The sequence below is a fragment of the Salvelinus alpinus genome, chromosome 25, assembly GCF_045679555.1.
Source record: "Salvelinus alpinus chromosome 25, SLU_Salpinus.1, whole genome shotgun sequence".
Lineage (NCBI taxonomy): Eukaryota > Metazoa > Chordata > Actinopteri > Salmoniformes > Salmonidae > Salvelinus > Salvelinus alpinus.
Genome location: NC_092110.1, coordinates 38465213 through 38487059, shown reverse-complemented (window position 1 = coordinate 38487059; position 21847 = coordinate 38465213). Strand labels below are relative to the sequence as shown.

The 21847-nt window shown below is 40.6% G+C and overlaps 1 protein-coding gene and 1 pseudogene across 1 annotated transcript; one reads left to right on the top strand and one right to left on the bottom strand.

Annotated features, from left to right (window-relative positions):
* Positions 1-2321: 2321 nt before the first annotated feature.
* Positions 2322-6828, bottom strand: LOC139553926 (coiled-coil domain-containing protein 32-like; annotated as a pseudogene).
* A 10261-nt stretch (positions 6829-17089) lies between these two features.
* On the top strand, positions 17090-21691 carry rpusd2 (RNA pseudouridine synthase domain containing 2). The gene is made up of 3 exons (XM_071366707.1): positions 17090-17943; positions 18369-18665; positions 20497-21691. Exons 1-3 carry the CDS (start codon positions 17239-17241, stop codon positions 21292-21294), a joined length of 1800 nt encoding a protein of 599 aa, XP_071222808.1. The 5' UTR covers positions 17090-17238; the 3' UTR covers positions 21295-21691.
* The last annotated feature ends 156 nt before the right edge of the window (positions 21692-21847 follow it).

The following is a 21847-nucleotide window of genomic DNA, read 5'->3' as shown; positions in this document are numbered from 1 at the left end:
ATGAACCTAGTATATTTATCATACATGGTAATAATGAACGTAGTATATTTACCATACATGGTCATGAACGTAGTATATTTACCATACATGGTCATGAACGTAGTATATTTACCATACATGGTCATGAACGTAGTATATTTACCATACATGGTACTAATGAACGTAGTATATTTATCATACATGGTACTAATGAACGTAGTATATTTACCATACATGTTCATGAACGTAGTATATTTATCATACATGGTCATGAACGTAGTATATTTACCATACATGGTCATGAACGTAGTATATTTACCATGCATGGTCATGAACGTAGTATATTTATCATACATGGTCATGAACGTAGTATATTTACCATACATGGTCATGAACGTAGTATATTTACCATACATGGTCATGAACGTAGTATATTTACCATGCATGGTCATGAACGTAGTATATTTACCACACATGGTAATAATGAACGTAGTATATTTACCATACATGCTCATGAACGTAGTATATTTACCATACATGTTCATGAACGTAGTATATTTACCATACATGGTAATAATGAACGTAGTATATTTACCATGCATGGTCATGAACGTAGTATATTTACCATACATGGTCATGAACGTAGTATATTTACCATGCATGGTCATGAACGTAGTATATTTACCATGCATGGTCATGAACGTAGTATATTTACCATGCATGGTCATGAACGTAGTATATTTACCATACATGGTCATGAACGTAGTATATTTACCATACATGTTCATGAACGTAGTATATTTACCATACATGGTAATAATGGACGTAGTATATTTACCATACATGGTCATGAACGTAGTATATTTACCATACATGGTCATGAACGTAGTATATTTACCATACATGGTCATGAACGTAGTATATTTACCATACATGGTAATAATGGACGTAGTATATTTACCATACATGGTCATGAACGTAGTATATTTACCATACATGGTCATGAACGTAGTATATTTACCATACATGGTAATAATGGACGTAGTATATTTACCATACATGCTCATGAACGTAGTATATTTACCATACATGGTCATGAACGTAGTATATTTACCATACATGGTCATGAACGTAGTATATTTACCATACATGGTCATGAATGTAGTATATTTACCATACATGGTCATGAACGTAGTATATTTACCATGCATGGTCATGAACGTAGTATATTTACCATACATGGTAATAATGGACGTAGTATATTTACCATACATGGTAATAATGGACGTAGTATATTTACCATGCATGGTCATGAACGTAGTATATTTACCACACATGGTACTAATGAACGTAGTATATTTACCATACATGGTACTAATGAACGTAGTATATTTACCATGCATGGTCATGAACGTAGTATATTTACCATACATGTTCATGAACGTAGTATATTTACCATACATGCTCATGAACGTAGTATATTTACCATGCATGGTCATGAACGTAGTATATTTACCATACATGGTAATAATGGACGTAGTATATTTACCATGCATGGTCATGAACGTAGTATATTTACCATACATGGTAATAATGGACGTAGTATATTTACCATGCATGGTCATGAACGTAGTATATTTACCACACATGGTACTAATGAACGTAGTATATTTACCACACATGGTACTAATGAACGTAGTATATTTACCATGCATGGTCATGAACGTAGTATATTTACCATACATGGTAATAATGGACGTAGTATATTTACCATGCATGGTCATGAACGTAGTATATTTACCACACATGGTACTAATGAACGTAGTATATTTACCATGCATGGTCATGAACGTAGTATATTTACCATACATGGTAATAATGAACGTAGTATATTTACCACACATGGTACTAATGAACGTAGTATATTTACCACACATGGTACTAATGAACGTAGTATATTTACCATACATGGTCATGAACGTAGTATATTTACCATACATGGTCATGAACGTAGTATATTTACCATACATGCTCATGAACGTAGTATATTTACCATACATGGTAATAATGGACGTAGTATATTTACCATGCATGGTCATGAACGTAGTATATTTATCATACATGGTAATACTGAACGTAGTATATTTACCATAAATTATAATGAACGTAGTATATTTATCATACATGGTAATGAACATGTAGTAGCTACATTTATAATGATTTCATCTAAGCTATTAATACTCTTGATTGGACTGGTAGACTGGTATCTTAAAAGCAGTGCCAAAGCTCGTTACAACATTATAGACCAACATAGTGCAGTAGCCTAACAAAAATGCAACCGGTGTGGTTTCGGGATATTACCCCAACAATTAACTGCTTTTTATTTGAAACATATCATAAAATCAACAACATTTGATAGGAGTAACATAACAAACAATGGACCGTTCCAATATTTGCAACGATATGTCACCGAATTCTTTCTCCTCAATAATAAAGACAAATACACATAACCTAAAAATGACAGTACAGGAAATCCAATCATGATTCTGTCCAGGAATAACACATGATAACGTATAAAAATGTCTGCAGTGAACAGGTAGCTATTTCTCAGGTATGGGACTCTTGTCCTCGTCAGGGTTCTGAGTGGCTGCCTCTGGTCCGCTCTGTGATTGGTCCGTAGAGGTCTGCTCTCGGCTCAGTGACGGTAGGAGGAGACACTCCAGCTCCTCAGCGCTGATGGCCACGTTCTCAGGTACCAGCCAACGCTTTAGATGCTCCAGGGTACTGTGAAGGGAAGTTATCACACATCCTATCATTACACAGAGGCAAGGTTGATAACAGAACAATCAGTGGACCTGTAAGAAACTTTACTAGCTCAACCTTCAACGCTGCTCAGTGATAGTGAGTTTATAGACTTACCTTTCTGCCTGTAGAACAAATGATGCTCACCTCTGATCTAGCTCGTCCTCCTGAAAGAGTTCCGAGCTCTGAGCGTCGTGCAAGAATCTATCCCAGCATTCTGTTTTGGTCTGAGATAGGGAGCGCAGCATCTCCCTGGACGTCACCTCAGTACACTGGCCCTCTATTCTCTTGAGACGGTTCTCTGAAAGACAGGATTTAAAATGAACTTCAATAGTATGCTAAGTAATATGCGACCTTGATTTCTGGCTTTCTCACAATCATTCCAAATAGCCAAGTCAAAAATTTGACTTTGCAGTGTGTTGCCAGGGGAGACCAGGATTAACAGTAAAACCTGTGTTGGGATACTTTCCCAATTCATTATCTTTCTGGACATAAAATGTTCTGCATGAACTACAGCTTACACCTATCAAATCAAATTATTTGTCACATGCGCCGAATACCGTGAAATGCTTACTTCAGAGCCCTTAACCAACAATGCAGTTCAAGAGATAAGAAAATATTTACCAAACAAACTAAAGTAAAAAAAAAAGAAAAAAAGAAAAGAAAGTAACACAATAAAATAACAATAAGGAGGCTATATACAGGGGGTACCGGTACCGAATCAATCCAACATCAAGAATGGAAAGAAGACTGGCCCTCTTAACTACAGTAAAGCAGTGATGGTCACCAACACTGGTCCTAGGTAGCTGTTGGGTATACAGGCTTTTGTTCCATACTACCAAGGACCAGGGTTGATGGCTGTTACGGTGACTATATTACCGCCACACCTGCAGTCATGAGTCACGACTAGCGCTGTTAACGGTGACTCTATTATCGCCACGGCTGCCTGTAAAATTCTACATGACAGTTGAGTCACGGTAATCTCGTTTTATGCATTCTGGACATGCATTAGTAGTAGCCTACCCAACTCGCTAACGATCATCAGGTCGCTAATGGCCTGGTTACTCAGGACTCTATTGTCCTGCTAACCACTCTGACATTAGTGGAAAACATGGTACTTGTGGATGTTGTTTCAAAGCCTAACAACAAATTGGTCAGCGCTTTCTAAGGTGATGATTTGTTCAAAACGGCCATATGCATATTAGAGCTAATGCATAAGCACAGGCCTATATATGAGCCCAAGCCCCCCCCCCAAAAGCTCAATTAAAATAATGATCGTGCCGTTATACAATACATAGCCAACCGCATAATTACACATGGCAGAAAAACATTTAACAAAATACTGATTTAAGATCTTTGGTAAATCATTTGTCTAGCCTAAAATAAACAAATTCAGATTTAGCCTACAATTATAGTGCATTTGTTTTTGATTTTGCATAGCCTATTAATAGGGTTTTTGTTAAATGTTAATTTATTTATTTAGCCTTTACTTAACTAGGCAAGTACGTTAAAAACAAATTCTAGGAACAGTGGGTTAACTGCTTTGTTCAGGGGCAGAATGACAGATTTGTACCTTGTCAGCTCGGGGACTCGATCTAGCAACCTTTCGGTTACTGTCCCAACGCTCTAACCACTAGGGTACCTGCCGCCCCATAATTAATAGACATTACCTTTAGCTACAGAATATCTCACCACTGTGCGTTTCCATCTCCTCCCCTCTCTCCTTCATTCCTTTATCATGCGCACAAAGAGAGGGGCTGTCAACAGTTAAATTAAATACTTTGTTTCGTTGTGAAAACATGTTACTATCGATGTTCCCCAATAGATTTCACAAATTAAACACGGGATAGCTGCAGGAACAGGGAGAACCCATTGCATACAGAGTTTAGGCAGAACATTACATTTGCCGCAGCGAAATTACCGGAGTAGCCTACCCAACATGAGTGCATATGGATGACATGTATTTCCCCCCTGCCCCTACCGCCACCCAAGGTCTTTTGCATGACAATAATGGGCTGACAAAATTGAATGACCGCCACTACTAATAGCCATAGATAAGGGTGAGTCATGACAGAAGGTCGATATTTTGATTGACTTTACCTAAACTAGCAATGTAGACATCCGAGTCTTCCATAGGTTCCCAGACGCTGTGAGAGGAGAAACTCATAGACGTGCCATTAGATTGCAGGTCATTGCCAACATGTGAAGGTTGGAATTAATCTTTGAACAGAGCAGCATTATCCTCTCCTCGGCCTTGATCTTTCTCCTGCACCTGCACATCAGGCAGGCTCCAGCAGATCTCTGACCACAGATCTCTGACCACAGATCTCTGACCACAGATCTCTGACCACAGATCTCTGCTGGACCGGGCCTTATGACTCTCAAAATCGTCAAACATCTTCATACTGTGGTCTGTTGAGACAAGCATCATCAACAACATAGTCAGTGGTGTAAAGTGCTTAAGTAAAAATACTTTAAAGTACTACTTAAGTCGTTTTTGGGGGTATCTGTACGTGACTTTACTATTTATATTTCTGCCAACTTTTACTTTACTACATTCCTAAAGAAAATAATGTACTTTTTAATCCATACATTTTCCCTCGCACACATAAGTACTCACAACATGTTTACAGGAAAATGGTCCAATTAACACTTATAAAAGAGAACATACCTTGTCATCCCTACTGCCTCTGATCTGGCGCACTCACTAAACGCAAATGCTTAATTTGTAAATGTCTGAGTGTTGGAGTGTGCCCCTGGCTATCCGTAAATAAATAAAAAATTATAAAATTGTGCCGTCTGGATTGTTTAATATAAGGAATTTGAAATGATTTATACTTTTGATAGTTAATACATTTTAGCAATTCCATTTACTTTTGGTACTTAAGTATATTTAAAGCCAAATATTTGGAGATTTTTACTCAAGTAGTATTTTACTAGGAGACTTTCACTTGAGTCATATTCTATTAAGGTAGCTTTACTTTTACTCAAGTATGACAATTTAGTACTTTTTCTACCATGGAAAAAAGTTTTTATGAACTACTAATAGCAAGCTCAATAATGAATTAAATTACAGCTAGAAAGAGCAATGCAATTAAGTTTGAAGGTATACCAAATCCAAGGTGTTGGTAAACTGTCCACCCAAATTAGAAATGAGATAAACTGCAACAATGAATCAGAATGTTCCTATTTGTTAGCTAGGATATTACTTTAGATGCAGCTAGCTAGTTAACGTTAATGCCAACGCCAATTTAGTTAACGTTAGCTAGCTGCAACTAAAATAATCACCTTGTCATTGGAATTTGAAATTATAAATGGTAAACATTCACTCTGCTAGCTAAATATGTTTATTGGTGTCTTACCTTCGACTTCAATTTAGAGCAGCTAAACCGTATTTTATCAGGTAGTATCTAGGACTTTACTTTGCTAACGTTAGCTAGCTAGCTAGCCTGCTCCTCTAGCTGTAAGAATCCCAAACAAGGCCATCCTTCTTTGGCGTGTTTTGAGTGATCTGACTAGAGAAGGTAACTGCCTGTCAAGTCATTCTGAGGTTCTATGAATGCTCATTGGCTTTCATTTGTGTAATCCCAATGTTATTGGCCAGCTCTGTGGGGACCAGGAAGTGTGACCTACAGCTGGGTCCTACATGGTTGTCTCTAGTTACTACAGCCACAAAGTCAAAATAGGTTAAATCGTAAAAAAAAGAAGCTTTTTGGTCTTAATTCATGGTTAGGTTTAGGCATAAGGTTAGCAGTGTGGTTAGGGTTAGGTTTGACCGTCCTACAGCCAGAGATACATTTCTCTAATATCTCTGCTACAGCTGAGGCCAAAGGAAATCATCATCATCTTTATCTTCTTCTTCTTCATGTTCTTCTTCTTCTCCTTCAAGGTTTATTGGCAGACTACACCCCACAAGGTGAATTACCGCAACATACTGTGCGGGATGAAAACAAAAAGATCGCAAAAATAAGGTTATCAGTGTGGTTAGGTTTGTCTGGCCTACAGCCAGATATGCTTTTCTCTCATATCTATGCTACAGCTGATGCCAAATGAAATCATCATCATCTTCTTCTTTTTCCATCTTATTATTATTATTATTTTTCTCCTTCAAGCTTTATTGGCAGACTACACCCCAAAAGGTGAATTGCCGCCACCTACTGTGCGGGATGAAAACAAAAAGATCGCAAAAATAAAACAAAAACCTCGAAGGAGCCTGAGAGGGTGGCACATCATCCTTTTGCCTCCATATAGGAGATCCGATAGAACGTCCTGACTTTCACCACCTTGACTTCCTTCACCCTTACAGGGCATTTCAAGAACTCTGGATCATGATCCTTTACTCCACAATTGCAGCACTGACCTTCTTCACTCCAATCTTCAGTATACATCTTTCGTCTGCACACAACATGGCCAAATTTTTTACACTTTTTACATTGTAGCATTTTGGGGACGAATGGTCTTACTCCGTACCTTACAGCGGAGTCTGCTGAGGGGAGGACGGCTCATAATAATGGTGAATGGAATGGAAACCATGTGTTTAATGTGTATTTGGTACCCTTCCACCAATTCCGCTCCAGCCATTACCACAAGCCCGTCCTTCCCAATTAAGATGCCACCAATCTCCTGTGGTACCTTATAAATCCCTCCTGTGGTACCTTATAAATCCCTCCTGTAGTACCTTATATACCCCTCCTGTTTTACCTTATATACCCCTCCTGTGGTACCTTATATACCCCATCCTGTGGTACTTGATATACCTCTCCTGTTTTACCTTATATACCCCTCCTGTGGTACTTCATATACCCCTCCTGTTTTACCTTATATACCCCTCTTGTGGTACGTCATATACCCCTCCTGTTTTACCTTATATACCCCTCCTGTAGTACCTTATATACCCCTCCTGTTTTACCTTATATACCCCTCCTGTGGTACGTCATATACCCCTCCTGTTTTACCTTATATACCCCTCCTGTAGTACCTTATATACCCCTCCTGTAGTACCTTATATACCCCTCCTGTTTTACCTTATATACCCCTCCTGTTTTACCTTATATACCCTTCCTGTGGTACCTTATATACCCCTCCTGTAGTACCTTATATACCCCTCCTGTAGTACCTTATATACCCCTCCTGTTTTACCTTATATACCCTTCCTGTGGTACCTTATATATCTTTAAATGCATAGGGAGGTGTTCTTTGTATAAAAAAAAAGAACCAACGGACGTTCTTCCCTTTTTCCATTCTGGTCAGGTGATGGGTACTAACCACACCTGTGATTCTTTTCCTTAGGAATTTAAACTCAACTTCCATCGACATGACTCCCCTATCAGGCGCCCTGCTCCAAAGTTGAGATTCCCAATGCACTCTCTTCCTCAGAAATACAATTAATAAGAACAATCCCGCTCCTAGTCGCTTGAATTGACTCCACATTTCTCAGCACCTGTTTCACCTTCCTCGAGACCAGGGTCGGACTTTGTGATTTGGAGGCCTCAGGCAAAATTGTCTATATTGTAAAAATTAATGAACACAATAATTTAGCTTTTTGGTCTTAATTTAAGGTTAGGCATAAGGTTAGCAGTGTGGTTAAGGTTAGGTCTAGGTTTTTAATCAGATTTTAAGACAATCAATTGTATGAATGGGAGGGAGGCGGTGGGGGGGGTAAGCCATAATTATGACTTGGTGGGCGTGATAACTAGTGAAGACCCCTTCCACTGCTGAAGCGGAAGGCCGACATCGGCAGATGCGGTGGATTGAGACGCAGCCCATGCAGCCCACTCTGGGGAAAAAACAAGCTCCGACTGGGAAATTGTTTTTGAACGATCATCCACCTGGGAATTCCAAGTCAGAAACTCAGACGTCTTTCTGGAGCTCCGACATTACAACCTGAGGATCACTGGCATCATGATTTGACCAATTTTTTCCCCAGAGTTGTCTTGAAAGCACCAAGACGTCATACCGATCTCCCAGATATTCATCCTTATCCAAAAAACACATCCCAGCCGGAAAACTAATACTTGTCTGCATTACACTTATCATATTCTTCAATTTTAGACAATTTCTATTTTGTTCCAGTCTTCGACTGTTTTCCATTCATCTTCTCCAACCTTACTCGACACGCTTCTTGTTTCAAACTCGACATCCAGTTCCATTTCCGTCATTGCGCAACCCAAATTAAATTTTGAAGATCAATGGTGGCTAGTACCAAGGTACATTTCCATAATTGGGAAAAGCTTTGCTACTCATATTTGTTTTACATTTGTAGCTTACTATAATACTACTTACATGTAGTATTTTACATGTAGTATTTTAAACCAACCCTTTTTGCTACATTTTGCTACATTTGCAATGTTTTCTGGCTAGCTAACATAACGTTTATTGTTATTACAGAGAATTATTACACCATTAAGGGCATTATGATGTCAGAGCATTATTACATCATTATAGCCATTATGGTTTCAGATTATTATTATAGAGGGTTTGCAGTTGTCACAAATCACCTAGCAACCGCACCAGGCACCATGTTGAAAGACCTGAGTCAGTCTGTTAGATGTATAAACGTATTACAACTTCTGTTCCAGCCCTGCACTAACACACCTGATTCAATGTATCAAACCTAATTAGTTAATAATCAAGTGTGCTATTGCTGGGCTGGAATGGAAGTCTGCTCCCCCAGTAGATCAGTGGAGTGATGTTGGCCACCTCTGGTATTGCATTTGTTTTGTTCACCTGAAATTATGCTTTAGTAGTAATAGCCATTTTGTTCAGTCATAAGCTCTCCAATTAGTTTTATTTGATTGTCTACATTTTTTCAGGATATCAGCCATGTGAACCCATTTTGCAGCTGATAATGGCATGCAACACCAATGCAGCCATAGGCCTACAGCAGTGGTTCCCAACTACAGTCCTTGAGTACCCAACACACCACACATTTTTGTTGTAGCTCCGGACAAATATACTGATCTGATTCAACTCTTTGAAGGCCTGATGATTAGTTGACAAGTTGAATCATGTGTTTTTGTCCGGGGCTACAATAAAACTGTAATGTTGGGGGACCAGAGTTGGGAACCACTGGCCCACAGTATGATGGCATTAGACTTATCGGCATTTGCAATGCATCCCTTGACATTGTGCATCTGAGTCAGAGAATAGCTAAAAATTCTTTACATTGTTCAGCTATATGTTCTTAATTTAGAAACAATACCAGTAGACAATGTATGAGGCTAATTATTCTACTAGATTTTGTACATGCCTTGTGCTGATATGAACTTGTTTAATGCAAACTTTGTAATCTAGGTGGTGACATGTTTGGAAGGAGTAGAGGATGGGATCCTTAGCTTAAAACATACAACTACTACTACTACCAAAGTTCAATGCCAGATACTTTTCTCCCAGAAGGTCTGAGTGGCAATTGGAGGTGCCACTGTGATACTGAAGATGGTTTGCTTAAGACTACTACAACAATTACATTATCTATGCTAAATGTGTTTGAACTGTAAAAAGAAAGACAATAGTTAGGCTATAAAAAATATGTTTTATTCAACGTGGCAAAGCAGAGATTACAAAATACTTTTCATTTCACCCATACAACAATATATGATATATACTGATATTTATGAGAGGTATTGACATGTTGAATGCACCGAGCTGTCTGTTTGAACTACTGGCACACAGCTCGGACACCCATGCATACCCCAAAAGACATGCCACCAGAGGTCTCTCTTCACAGTCCCCAAGTCCAGAAAAGACTATGGGGGGCACACAGTACTACATAGAGCCATGAATACATGGAACTCTATTCCACATCAAGTAACTGATGCAAGCAGTAAAACTTGATTTAAAAAACAGACACAAAAAACACCTTATGGAACAGCGGAGACTGTGAAGCAACACAAACATAGGCACAGACACAGGCATACACACACAAGATAACATACGCACTAAACACACACATACACATGGATTTAGTACTGTAGATATGTGGTAGTGGTGGAGTAGGTGTGCTGAGGGCAGTGTGTTGTGAAATCTGTGAATGTATTGTAATGTTTTAAAAATTGTATAAACTGCCTTAATTTTGCTGCCTTGGCAGCAGCTAATGGGGATCCATAATAAATACAAATTGAAAATACAAGTGTCAGCTACTGTCAATGAACAGCATTGTTACATAGGTATTCCTCTTGTCCAGATGGGATAGGGCAGTGTGTAGTGTGATGGCGATTGCATCGTCTGTGGATCTATTGGGGCAGTAAGCAAATTGAAGTGGGTCTAGGGTGTCAGGTGAGGTAGAGGTGATATGATCCTTAACTAGCCTCTCAAAGCACTTCATGATGACAGAAATGACTGCTTCGGGGTGATAGTCATTTAGTTCAGTTACCTTTGCTTTCTTGGGTACAAGAACAATGTTAGACATCTTGAAGCAAGTGAGGACAGCAGACTGGGATAGGGAGAGATTGAATATTGAATACCTGGTTAAATAAAGGTGAAATAAATAAAAATGTAAATAATATGTCCGTTAACACTACAGACAGCTGGTCTGCGCATGCTCTGAGGACGCAGCTAGGGATGCCCTCTGGGTCGGCAGCCTTGCAAGGGTTAACACACATAAATGTCTTACTCACGTCGGCCATGGAGAACGAGAGCCCACAGTCCTTGAGAACGAGCCACGTCGCTGGCACTGTGTTATCCTCAAAGTGGGCGAAGAAGGTGTTTAGCTTCTATGCTCGCTTCAAGGCAAATAACACTGAAAAATGCATGAGAGCACCAGCTGTACCGGAAGACTGTGTAATCACGCTCTCCGCAGCCGATGTGAGTAAGACTTTTAAACAGGTCAACATTCACAAGGCCGCAGGGCCAGACGGATTAACAGGACGTGTACTGCGAGCACGTGCTGACCAACTAGCAAGTGTCTTCACTGACATTTTCAACCTCTCGCTGTCTGAGTCTGTAATACCAACATGTTTTAAGCTGACCACCATAGTGCCTGTGCCCAAGAACACTAAGGTAACCTGCCTAAATGACTACCGAACCGTAGCACTCACGTCTGTAGCCATGAAGTGCTTTGAAAGGCTGGTCATGGATCACATCAACACCATTATCCCAGAAACCCTAGACCCACCCTAATTTGCATACTGCCCCAACAGATCCACAGATGATGCAATCTCTATTGCACTCCACACTGCCCTTTCCCACTTGGACTAAAGGAACACCTGTGTGAGAATGCTATTCATTGACTACAGCTCAGCGTTCAACGCCATAGTGTCCTCAAAGCTCATCAATAAGCTAAGGACACTAAACACCTCCCTCTGCAACTGGATCCTGGCAATTCCTGACGGGCCGCCCCCAGGTGGTAAGGGTAGGAAACAACACATCCGCCATGCTGCTCATCAACACAGGGGACCCTCAGGGGTGCGTGCTCAGTCCCCTCCTGTACTCCCTGTTCACTCATGACTGCACGGCCAGGCACGACTCCAACACCATCATTAAGTTTGCCGATGATCACCGACAACGACGAGACAGCCTTTAGGGAGGAGGTCAAAGACCTGGCCGTGTGGTGTCAGGACAACAACCTCTCCCTCAACGTGATCAAGACGAAGGAGATGATTGTGGACTACAGGAAAAAGAGGACCGAGCACACCCCCATTCTCATCGACGAGGCTGCAGTGGAGCAGGTTGAGAGCTTCAACTTCCTTGGTGTCCACATCACCAACAAACTAACATGGCCCAAGCACACCAAGACAGTCGTGAAGAGAGCACGACAAAACCTATTCCCCCTCAGGAGACTGAAAAGATTTGTCATGGGTCCTCAGATCCTCAAAATGTTCTACAGCTGCAACATCGAGAGCATCCTGACTGGTTGCATCACTGCCTGGTATGGCGACTGCTTGGCCTCTGACCGCAAGGCACTACAGAGGGTAGTGCGAACGGCCCAGTACATCACTGGGGCCAAGCTTCCTACCATCCAGGACCTCCATACCAGGCGGTGTCAGAGGAAGGCCCTAAACATGGTCAAAGACTCCAGCGACCCAGTCATAGACTGTTCTATCTGATACCGCATGGCAAGCGGTACCGGAGCGCCAAGTCTAGGACCCAGAGACTTCTAAACAGCTTCTACCCCCAAGCCATAAGACTCCTGAACATCTAATCAAATGGCTACCCAGACTATTTGCATTGCCCCACTCTTCCCCTCTTTTACACAGGTGCTACTCTCTGTTGTTACCATCTATACATGGTACCTTTAATAACTCTACCTACATGTACATATTACCTTACCTAACCGGTGCCCCCGCACATTGACTCTATACCGGTACCCCCCTGTATATAGTCTCACTATTGTTATTTTACTGCTGCTTTAATTACTTGTTATTTTTATTTCTTATTCGTATCCATATTTTTTCAAACTGCATTGTTGCTTAGGGGCTTGTAAGTAAGCATCTCACTGTAAGGTCTATACCTGTTTTATTTGGCGCATGTGACTAATACAATTTGATTTGAATATAGCCTATTCATGTCTGTCAGCAGCAATCGTGATATAATTAACATTTAAAAACAATGTTGAAAAGGGGATAATGTTAGCTAACTTCGCTAGGTAGGCCTACGTTGGTTGGAGAATACAGTTCATTAGGTCTACAGTACTTACCATAATGTTCAGCCAACTGTTCAAAGTTTCTACCTGTAGCTTACAAAGTAAACATTTTCAGCTAACAGTAACGTTACATCGGCAACTGCGCCCTTCTGTTGTTTGACAGGCAGAGCAGACAAAGGCTGGGGAAATTAACCTGAACCACTACTTGTCATGTATAGTTCACCTTAATTTTATATCCAAATAATGATGGCCAATATTGAGAGATATCTTGAGGCTAACTTCACATATCTGAACTTACATGGTTAGGCTACTGTCTGAACATGAAAGCATGCAGTTACTTGCTATAGCATATATAGAGTCTTGCAAAAGTATTCACCCCCTTGGCATTTTTCAATTCTGTTGCCTCACAACCTGGAATTAATTTCTTTTTTGGGGGGGGGTTGTATAATTTGATTTACACAACATGCCTACCACTTTGAAGATGCAAAATATTTTTTATTGTGAAATAAACAAGAAATATGACAAAAAAACTGAAAACTTGAGCATGCATAACTATTCACCCCTCCAAAGTCAATACTTTGTAGAGCCACCTTTTGCAGCAATTACAGCTGCAAGTCTCTTGGGGTATGTCTCTATAAGCTTGGCACATCTAGCCACTGGGATTTTTGCCCATTCTTCAAGGCAAAACTGCTCCAGCTCCTTCAAGTTGGATAGGTTCCGCTGGTGTACAGCAATCTTTAAGTCATACCACAGATTCTCAATTAGATTGAGGTCTGAGAACCTTTCCTCAATAGTATCTTTCCCCCACAGGAACCACACCTGTTGTCATTCTCACAAACAATCGCAACATTGTTTCAATAATATATAGAACTTTTCTCGCAGCTCTGGTATATAAAGCTTTTTTGAGGCTTTGCTCACAATTCATTCTGTGGCAGCACAATGACCAAACAATATACTGTATGGGAGGCTCTCATATCTCATATGATCTTAATATGATCATATCTTTGATCACGACACTGGTGAGGAGGATAGAGTCCTGGTTAAACTTTGACACAAAGTAGTTTGTGATAAATAGCACAATATGTTTCATCTGAGTATTTGTTATAGTCAAAATAATCCATACATGATGCTTTTTTTTACTCAAGTAAAAAGTTGTATGAGCTCAGGTCAATGAGGCCTACAGGCCATAAATAGCAAATAGAAGTTCAAAACTTGTAATGTTCACAAGAACTTGAAGTTGATAAAAAGATTGAACACAACATTAGGTGATAATATATGTATTATTATGGATTTATAATCAGCTATAATGGGGTGGTCATTTTGGACCGGGAACACAGAATTAATTAACATGAAACGAACACAACAGGAGGGTTAAATTACAGGTTGTAATGCAACAAAATAGGAAAAAATACCAAAGGGGGAAGAATACTTTTGCAAGGCACTCTAACTCTATGCATATTCGATGCATAGTCACTTCACCCCTACCTATATGTACAAATTACCTCAACTAACCTGTACCCCTGCACACTGACTCGGTACCGGTACCCCCTGTATATAGCCTCGTTATTGCTATGTTCATGTGTTACTTTTTAAGATTTTTTTTAACTGTAGTTTATTTGGTAAATATTTCCTTAACTCTTCTTGAACTACAATGTTGGTTAAGGGCTTGTAAGTAACCATTTCACGGTAAGGTCTACACCTGTTGTATTCAGCATTTCATGGTAAGGTCTACACTTGTTGTATTCAGCATTTCACGGTAAGGTCTACACTTGTTGTATTCAGCATTTCACGGTAAGGTCTACACTTGTTGTATTCGGCGCATGTGACAAATAAAGTTTATTTTATTTTGATTTGAACTCTGATGATAGAGCTAATTGTTTTGCATCTAATCATCAGAAATGTTTACTTCTCACTATGCTCTTCAAGAGGCGACAGTATTCCAACCAAATAGTAAACATTTATTAAACAATCCCTTGAAAACGGCACACAGTTGTCGGGGGGTCTCCTTGCCTCCCAGCAGGCAAATCGAATGTTCTGCACCTTATTGTGATGTTTTATTGGTGACGACCTATTGTCTTACAACTTTGTCTTTTTACAAAGGAAGGAAAGTAAGTTAGTGCATTTTCCATACTGAACGAAAAGCATTTGTAATTCCTTCAATAACCAATATTGCTAGCATGCTCATCATTTATACAGTAATTTACACTCAACATGTGCTCTAATGCTGCAGCTCTTGGATCAGTTGGAGCCTGGTGGGAGACTGGAGTTGCCTGTTGGTCTGAAAGCCTTCATGGGGGTGATCTATGTTCCCTTGACTGACAAGCGACACCATTGGCCAGTTATGTATACACTATATAAAGGGTATGTATTCACTATATAAAGAGTATGTATTCACCACATAAAGGGTATGTATTCACTATATAAAGGGTATGTATACACTAGCTACATAAATTGTATATATAGTATACAGTGTAAAGCAGATAAATGGGCAGGTCATGAAAATCTTAAACCTTAACTAATGTCAGTTTCGTCACCGCCTGACTTTGCCTTTATTCATCATCCCACATCTAGAGTTGATCTCTTGAGAGATGCTGTTCTGTGTTTTTCTTTCCAGAGGGGGGCTCTGACTTCTGTGTGCTGTGGTTGCCCTTGCAGGAGGTGACTCCGTGTGGTGTGGTTGCCCTTGCAGGAGGTGACTCCGTGTGGTGTGGTTGCCCTTGCAGGAGGTGACTTCCGTGTGGTGTGGTTGTCCTTGCAGGAGGTGACTTCCGTGTGCTGTGGTTGCCCTTGCAGGAGGTGGTGCTGTGTGGTGTGGTTGCCCTTGCAGGAGGTGGTGCTGTGTGGTGTGGTTGCCCTTGCAGGAGGTGGTGCTGGTGCAGCAGCTATTGAGTTTTTAGATCTCCGTCTGTCTGCTGCCTAGCAACACTTCCCATTTGCTTATTGACTAAAACTGGGCAGCAGATGAACATTATCCCAGAGGGTTGAAGAGGTTTGCCAAGGGCTTTTGGATTAATGACTCTGTCTGTGATTGCTAAAATCGTTCATTTAAGTGCTCCCGTTTTGTACATGCATTCAAAACATCGACCCACTGTTTGTTCCTCACAGATGTCTAGCTGAAAGGTCGGCTTATTCATGTATTTAATTTGACAAAAAATGAAAGGGATATGACAACCCTCATACAAATTGAGTGATCGTACTTCATCAACCAACAGGAAGATGTCTTGATAAAAGTGAACATTAATTTTGTTCTAATGTCTGATGTGAATGCAAGTAAACATAGTCTAACCTATAAATGATTACAATTAGTCTGTATCGGCAACAGAAAAACAACCCTTTTTACATAACGATGAGAATAGATGCAGTTTAGTCTTTATTTTTTTTATACTGAAATGATTATACAGTAATGTCATAATTTATTAATATAAATATTGTAATGAAAACGCTTGTTTGTGTGTAAATGTATGGGACATAATGTTGTTTTATTTGAGAGAGATGGGATTGTTTGGCTTTGGGCTTTTTTTTATACACTTTGCTTCTATCAATTTAACCATTGCCTGTATAAGAGATCATAAATGCTATTTATTTAGGTCTATGATTTTATTATGTTGTATGTGTGAAGCATTAGGTGTGAAGCAATATTCAGTGTCAGGAGGATGAGGATATTTCATAAGGCTTTGAAACGGACTACTAACACACAGGGGCGTCATCGACGAGTGCCCGTAGTCATTTGGAAGGGAGACCCATACTTTCATAGCTGTTTCCGGGAGATACATGTGAGTAGTTTGGACACATATTACAGGTTATTTTATTTACCTTTAACCGACAAACAGTGGTTTTACAGAACTCCCTAGAGAAAACGATACTCTTTCTTAAATTTGATGGTACGTTATGTCAAGAACATTTTCTATGTTCTCCAAATCTTTAACAAACGCGAAATAACGCTTAATAACAGAACACTATCACGTGCTAGACCTTGGAATGCGCAATTGACAAACGTCACAAATTATAGCGATTTAATTTGTAAAGTGACAAAAAAACATACACTTTACCACTCAGTAAATGAGTTGTCATCTGGCCCACGTTTGCATCAAAACCATTTTACAGTAATGTCGCATACAATGGAGTCGACAGAAATGACGAAGGTGTCGGCGGTAAATACCTCAAACACTTCAGTCAATTCTACCACAGACGAGTTGAAAGAAACTTGTAAACGTAAGAGCGAAGAGAAGGAAGACCCAGAGAAAAGTAGTCGTGGAAAGAGACGACGAGGGGGTGGGAAGAAACAACTCCGTACAGGAGAGAGATACATTCCTCCTCCTCAAAAACGTAACCCCGGGGTAAGCTTCAGCAAAGAGCATTTTGATGAAACAACATACTATTTTGAAGGAGGTCTACGCAAAGTGCGCCCATACTACTTCGACTTCAAAACGTACTGCAAGGGACGCTGGATTGGGAAAAGTCTTCTCGATGTTTTCAGCAGTGAATTCCGAGCTGAGCCGTTGGAGTACTACGTTATGGCTTCCAAACTAGGACGCATCCGACTCAATGAAACACCAATGGATGACCTCTCTGTAACACTCAGGGTGAGTAAAATATTTGTCTCGTCCCTGACTCGTTCTATGATTATGTTGGCTTGAATTAGATGGATACTGATTATGTTGGCTTGAATTAGATGGATACTGATTATGTTGGCTTGAATTAGATGGATACTGATTATGTTGGCTTGAATTAGATGGATACTGATTATGTTGGCTTGAATTAGATGGATACTGATTATGTTGGCTTGAATTAGATGGATACTGATTATGTTGGCTTGAATTAGATGGATACTGATTGTGTTGGCTTGAATTAGATGGATACTGATTATGTTGGCTTGAATTAGATGGATACTGATTATGTTGGCTTGAATTAGATAGACTGTTGTATCTATCTAACTTTGTCCCTACATAAAAAAGAAAAACATTCTGTGCATAATAAATATAGTCAGACTTGTCTTTTCCCCCCTCAGAACAATGACTTCCTAAGGAATACAGTGCATCGCCATGAGCCGCCTGTAGTCGGACGGCCACTGGAGATTTTGGAAGATAATGGGGAGGTTTTGGTAGTTGACAAGCCAGCCTCAATGCCAGTTCATCCTTGTGGGCGCTTCCGTCACAACACGGTCATTTTCATCCTGGGAAAGGAACGGGGCATATGTGGCCTTCACACTGTTCACCGGCTGGATCGCCTAACATCTGGAGTGCTGCTCTTCGCCCGGACTTTGGAAGTGTCCCAGAAACTGGATGTGTTGGTGCGAGACAGACAGGTAAGACATCCTCTAGTCCAGTGTGCACTAATCAATCGAAAAGGGACATTGTGTTTACTAATAATATTTATTTTTTATTAACTTATCCAAGAAATCTGGTCATCAGTTTGGATTAAATAGGGCCTCAAGTATAATCTCTCTCTGGGAGGGAACATAACATATACAGTGGGGAGAACAAGTATTTGATACACTGCTGATTTTGCAGATTTTCCTACTTACAAAGCATGTAGAGGTCTGTAATTTTTATCATAGGTACACTTCAACTGTGAGAGATGGAATCTAAAACAAAAATCCCGAAAATCACATTGTATGATTTTTAAGTAATTAATTTGCATTTTATTGCATGACATAAGTATTTGATACATCAGAAAAGCAGAACTTAATATTTGGTACAGAAACCTTTGTTTGCAATTACAGAGATCATACGTTTCCTGTAGTTCTTGACTAGGTTTGCACACACTGCAGCAGGGATTTTGGCCCACTCCTCCCTACAGATCTTCTCCAGATCCTTCAGGTTTCGGGGCTGTCGCTGGGCAATACGGACTTTCAGCTCCCTCCAAAGATTTTCTATTGGGTTCAGGTCTGGAGACTGGCTAGGCCACTCCAGGACCTTGAGATGCTTCTTACGGAGCCACTCCTTAGTTGCCATGGCTGTGTGCTTCGTGTCGTTGTCATGCTGGAAGACCCAGCCACGACCCATCTTCAATGCTCTTACTGAGGGAAGGAGGTTGTTGGCTAAGATCTCGCAATACATGGCCCCATCCATCCTCCCCTCAATACGGTGCAGTCGTCCTGTCCCCTTTGCAGAAAAGCATCCCCAAAGAATGATGTTTCCACCTCCATGCTTCACGGTTGGGATGGTGTTCTTGGGGTTGTACTCATCCTTCTTCTTCCTCCAAACACGGCGAGTGGAGTTTAGACCAAAAAGCTCTATTTTTGAATCATCAGACCACATGACCTTCTCCCATTCCTCCTCTGGATCATCCAGATGGTCATTGGCAAACTTCAGACGGGCCTGGACATGCGCCTGCTTGAGCAGGGGGACCTTGTGTGCGCTGCAGGATTTTAATCCATGACGGCGTAGTGTGTTACTAATGGTTTTCTTTGAGACTGTGGTCCCAGCTCTCTTCAGGTCATTGACCAGGTCCTGCCGTGTAGTTCTGGGCTAATCCCTCACCTTCCTCATGATCATTGATGCCCCACGAGGTGAGATCTTGCATGGAGCCCCAGACCGAGGGTGATTGACCATCATCTTGAACTTCTTCTATTTTCTTCTATTTTCTAATAATTGCACCAACAGTTGTTGCCTTCTCACCAAGCTGCTTGCCTATTGTCCTGTAGCCCATCCCAGCCTTGTGCAGGTCTACAATTTTATCCCTGATGTCCTTACACAGCTCTCTGGTCTTGGCCATTGTGGAGAGGTTGGAGTCTGTTTGATTGAGTGTGTGGACAGGTGTCTTTTATACAGGTAACGAGTTCAAACAGGTGCAGTTAATACAGGTAATGAGTGGAGAACAGGAGGGCTTCTTAAAGAAAAACTAACAGGTCTGTGAGAGCCGGAATTCTTACTGGTTGGTAGGTGATCAAATACTTATGTCATGCAATAAAATGCAAATTAATTACTTAAAAATCATACAATGTGATTTTCTGGATTTTTGTTTTAGATTCCGTCTCTCACAGTTGAAGTGTACCTATGATAAAAATTACAGACCTCTACATGCTTTGTAAGTAGGAAAACCTGCAAAATCGGCAGTGTATCAAATACTTGTTCTCCCCACTGTACTTTGTTAAAGTTTGATATAAGTGACTGATAGTCTGTCATCTTTTACAGCTGGAGAAGGAGTACGTCTGTCGAGTGGAAGGGGAGTTCCCAGAGGGTGAGATCATCTGTGAGGAGCCCATCCTGGTGGTCTCCTTCAAGGTGGGACTGTGCAGAGTGCATCCTAAAGGCAAGGATTGCCGTACAGTCTTCCAAAGGCTCAGCTGGAACGGCCACTCTAGTGTAGTGCGTTGCCTCCCTCTCACTGGCCGCACTCACCAGATTCGCGTCCACCTCCAGTTCCTGGGCTACCCCATCCTCAACGACCCTGTCTATGGCTCCTCTGCTTGGGGTCCCCAAAGGGCAAAGGGAGGCCTGAAGGGCATGAGCGACGATGAGCTTCTCAAAGCGATTCTGGAGGAACATCGCTTGAAGGAGAGTCTTCATCTCCTAGACATCCCAGATGAGGGAATGGTACAGGTGAGCAATGTGCGTACTGACGTCTGTGGCAAAGATGCTCAGACACCTCAGCCAGAGCTGTTGCCACGTGTTTGCAATTCTGTTTCAAGTGACTGTACACTGAGTGACGTAGAACAGAGTGCAAATCAGGTCCACAGCAGTCCAGCCTTACCCGGTGCAGTACCCGGACCAACTGATGAAAATGGGGATCAAACAGAGTCCACAGAATCTTCTCACTTAGCTGCTACAAACACGAAAGACCCTCTGTGTAGCGAATGTAAGATTGTCCGTCCGGACCCCACTGAGAAGGAGCTCATCATGTACCTCCATGCGTTACGCTATAAAGGACCAGACTTTGAATATTCAACTCGCCTACCTGACTGGGCCAAGGATGACTGGATTGAAGACTAAGGCACTGTAGTGATGTTGTACAACAGAAGTGCAGGCAGTGTATAATGTGATGTGCCCAATAGGATGCAAAATATCACTATTGTTGTTTTGTTGAAGTGTCTTTGGACACTTGGTGAACCAAGCTCGGTTGTTAGTTCTATGGCTCACGGTTCTGTAAATCATGAATAATTCTGTTTTTAAATTATATAATTCATTTCCCTCTAACTCACGTTAAGGGATATATTACATCGGACCATATATTTTCCATTGGACTCTAAGCCAGGAAGATGTTTATCTAGGATTTATTTTCAACAGCCCTTCTAATTGAAAACCAAATAAACATTTTCATGAAGTTTGACAATGAAATTATATTTTCATGACATTGAATAAAACAACCCATTCTGCAGGAAAAAATACACATTTTTTTTATTTTTTTTTTTACTTTCCACCATGTGAAAATGAGTACAAGTACCGTGTTATCTCAAGTTTAATAGTCATTGCAACCTTTCTGTTTTCTCTGCTCCTCAAAAGCCTAAAGTTAAGTCCTATCATTCCTTTCTCTAAGGCAGGTTAT

Bases quoted from the DNA above. Each gene is read 5' to 3' on its own strand.
- rpusd2 (XM_071366707.1), top strand. From the start codon at position 17,239: ATGGTACGTTATGTCAAGAACATTTTCTATGTTCTCCAAATCTTTAAC. The intron at 17,944-18,368 runs GTGAGTAAAATA...TTCCCCCCTCAG, and splicing joins ACCTCTCTGTAACACTCAGG to AACAATGACTTCCTAAGGAA. The intron at 18,666-20,496 runs GTAAGACATCCT...CATCTTTTACAG, and splicing joins TGTTGGTGCGAGACAGACAG to CTGGAGAAGGAGTACGTCTG.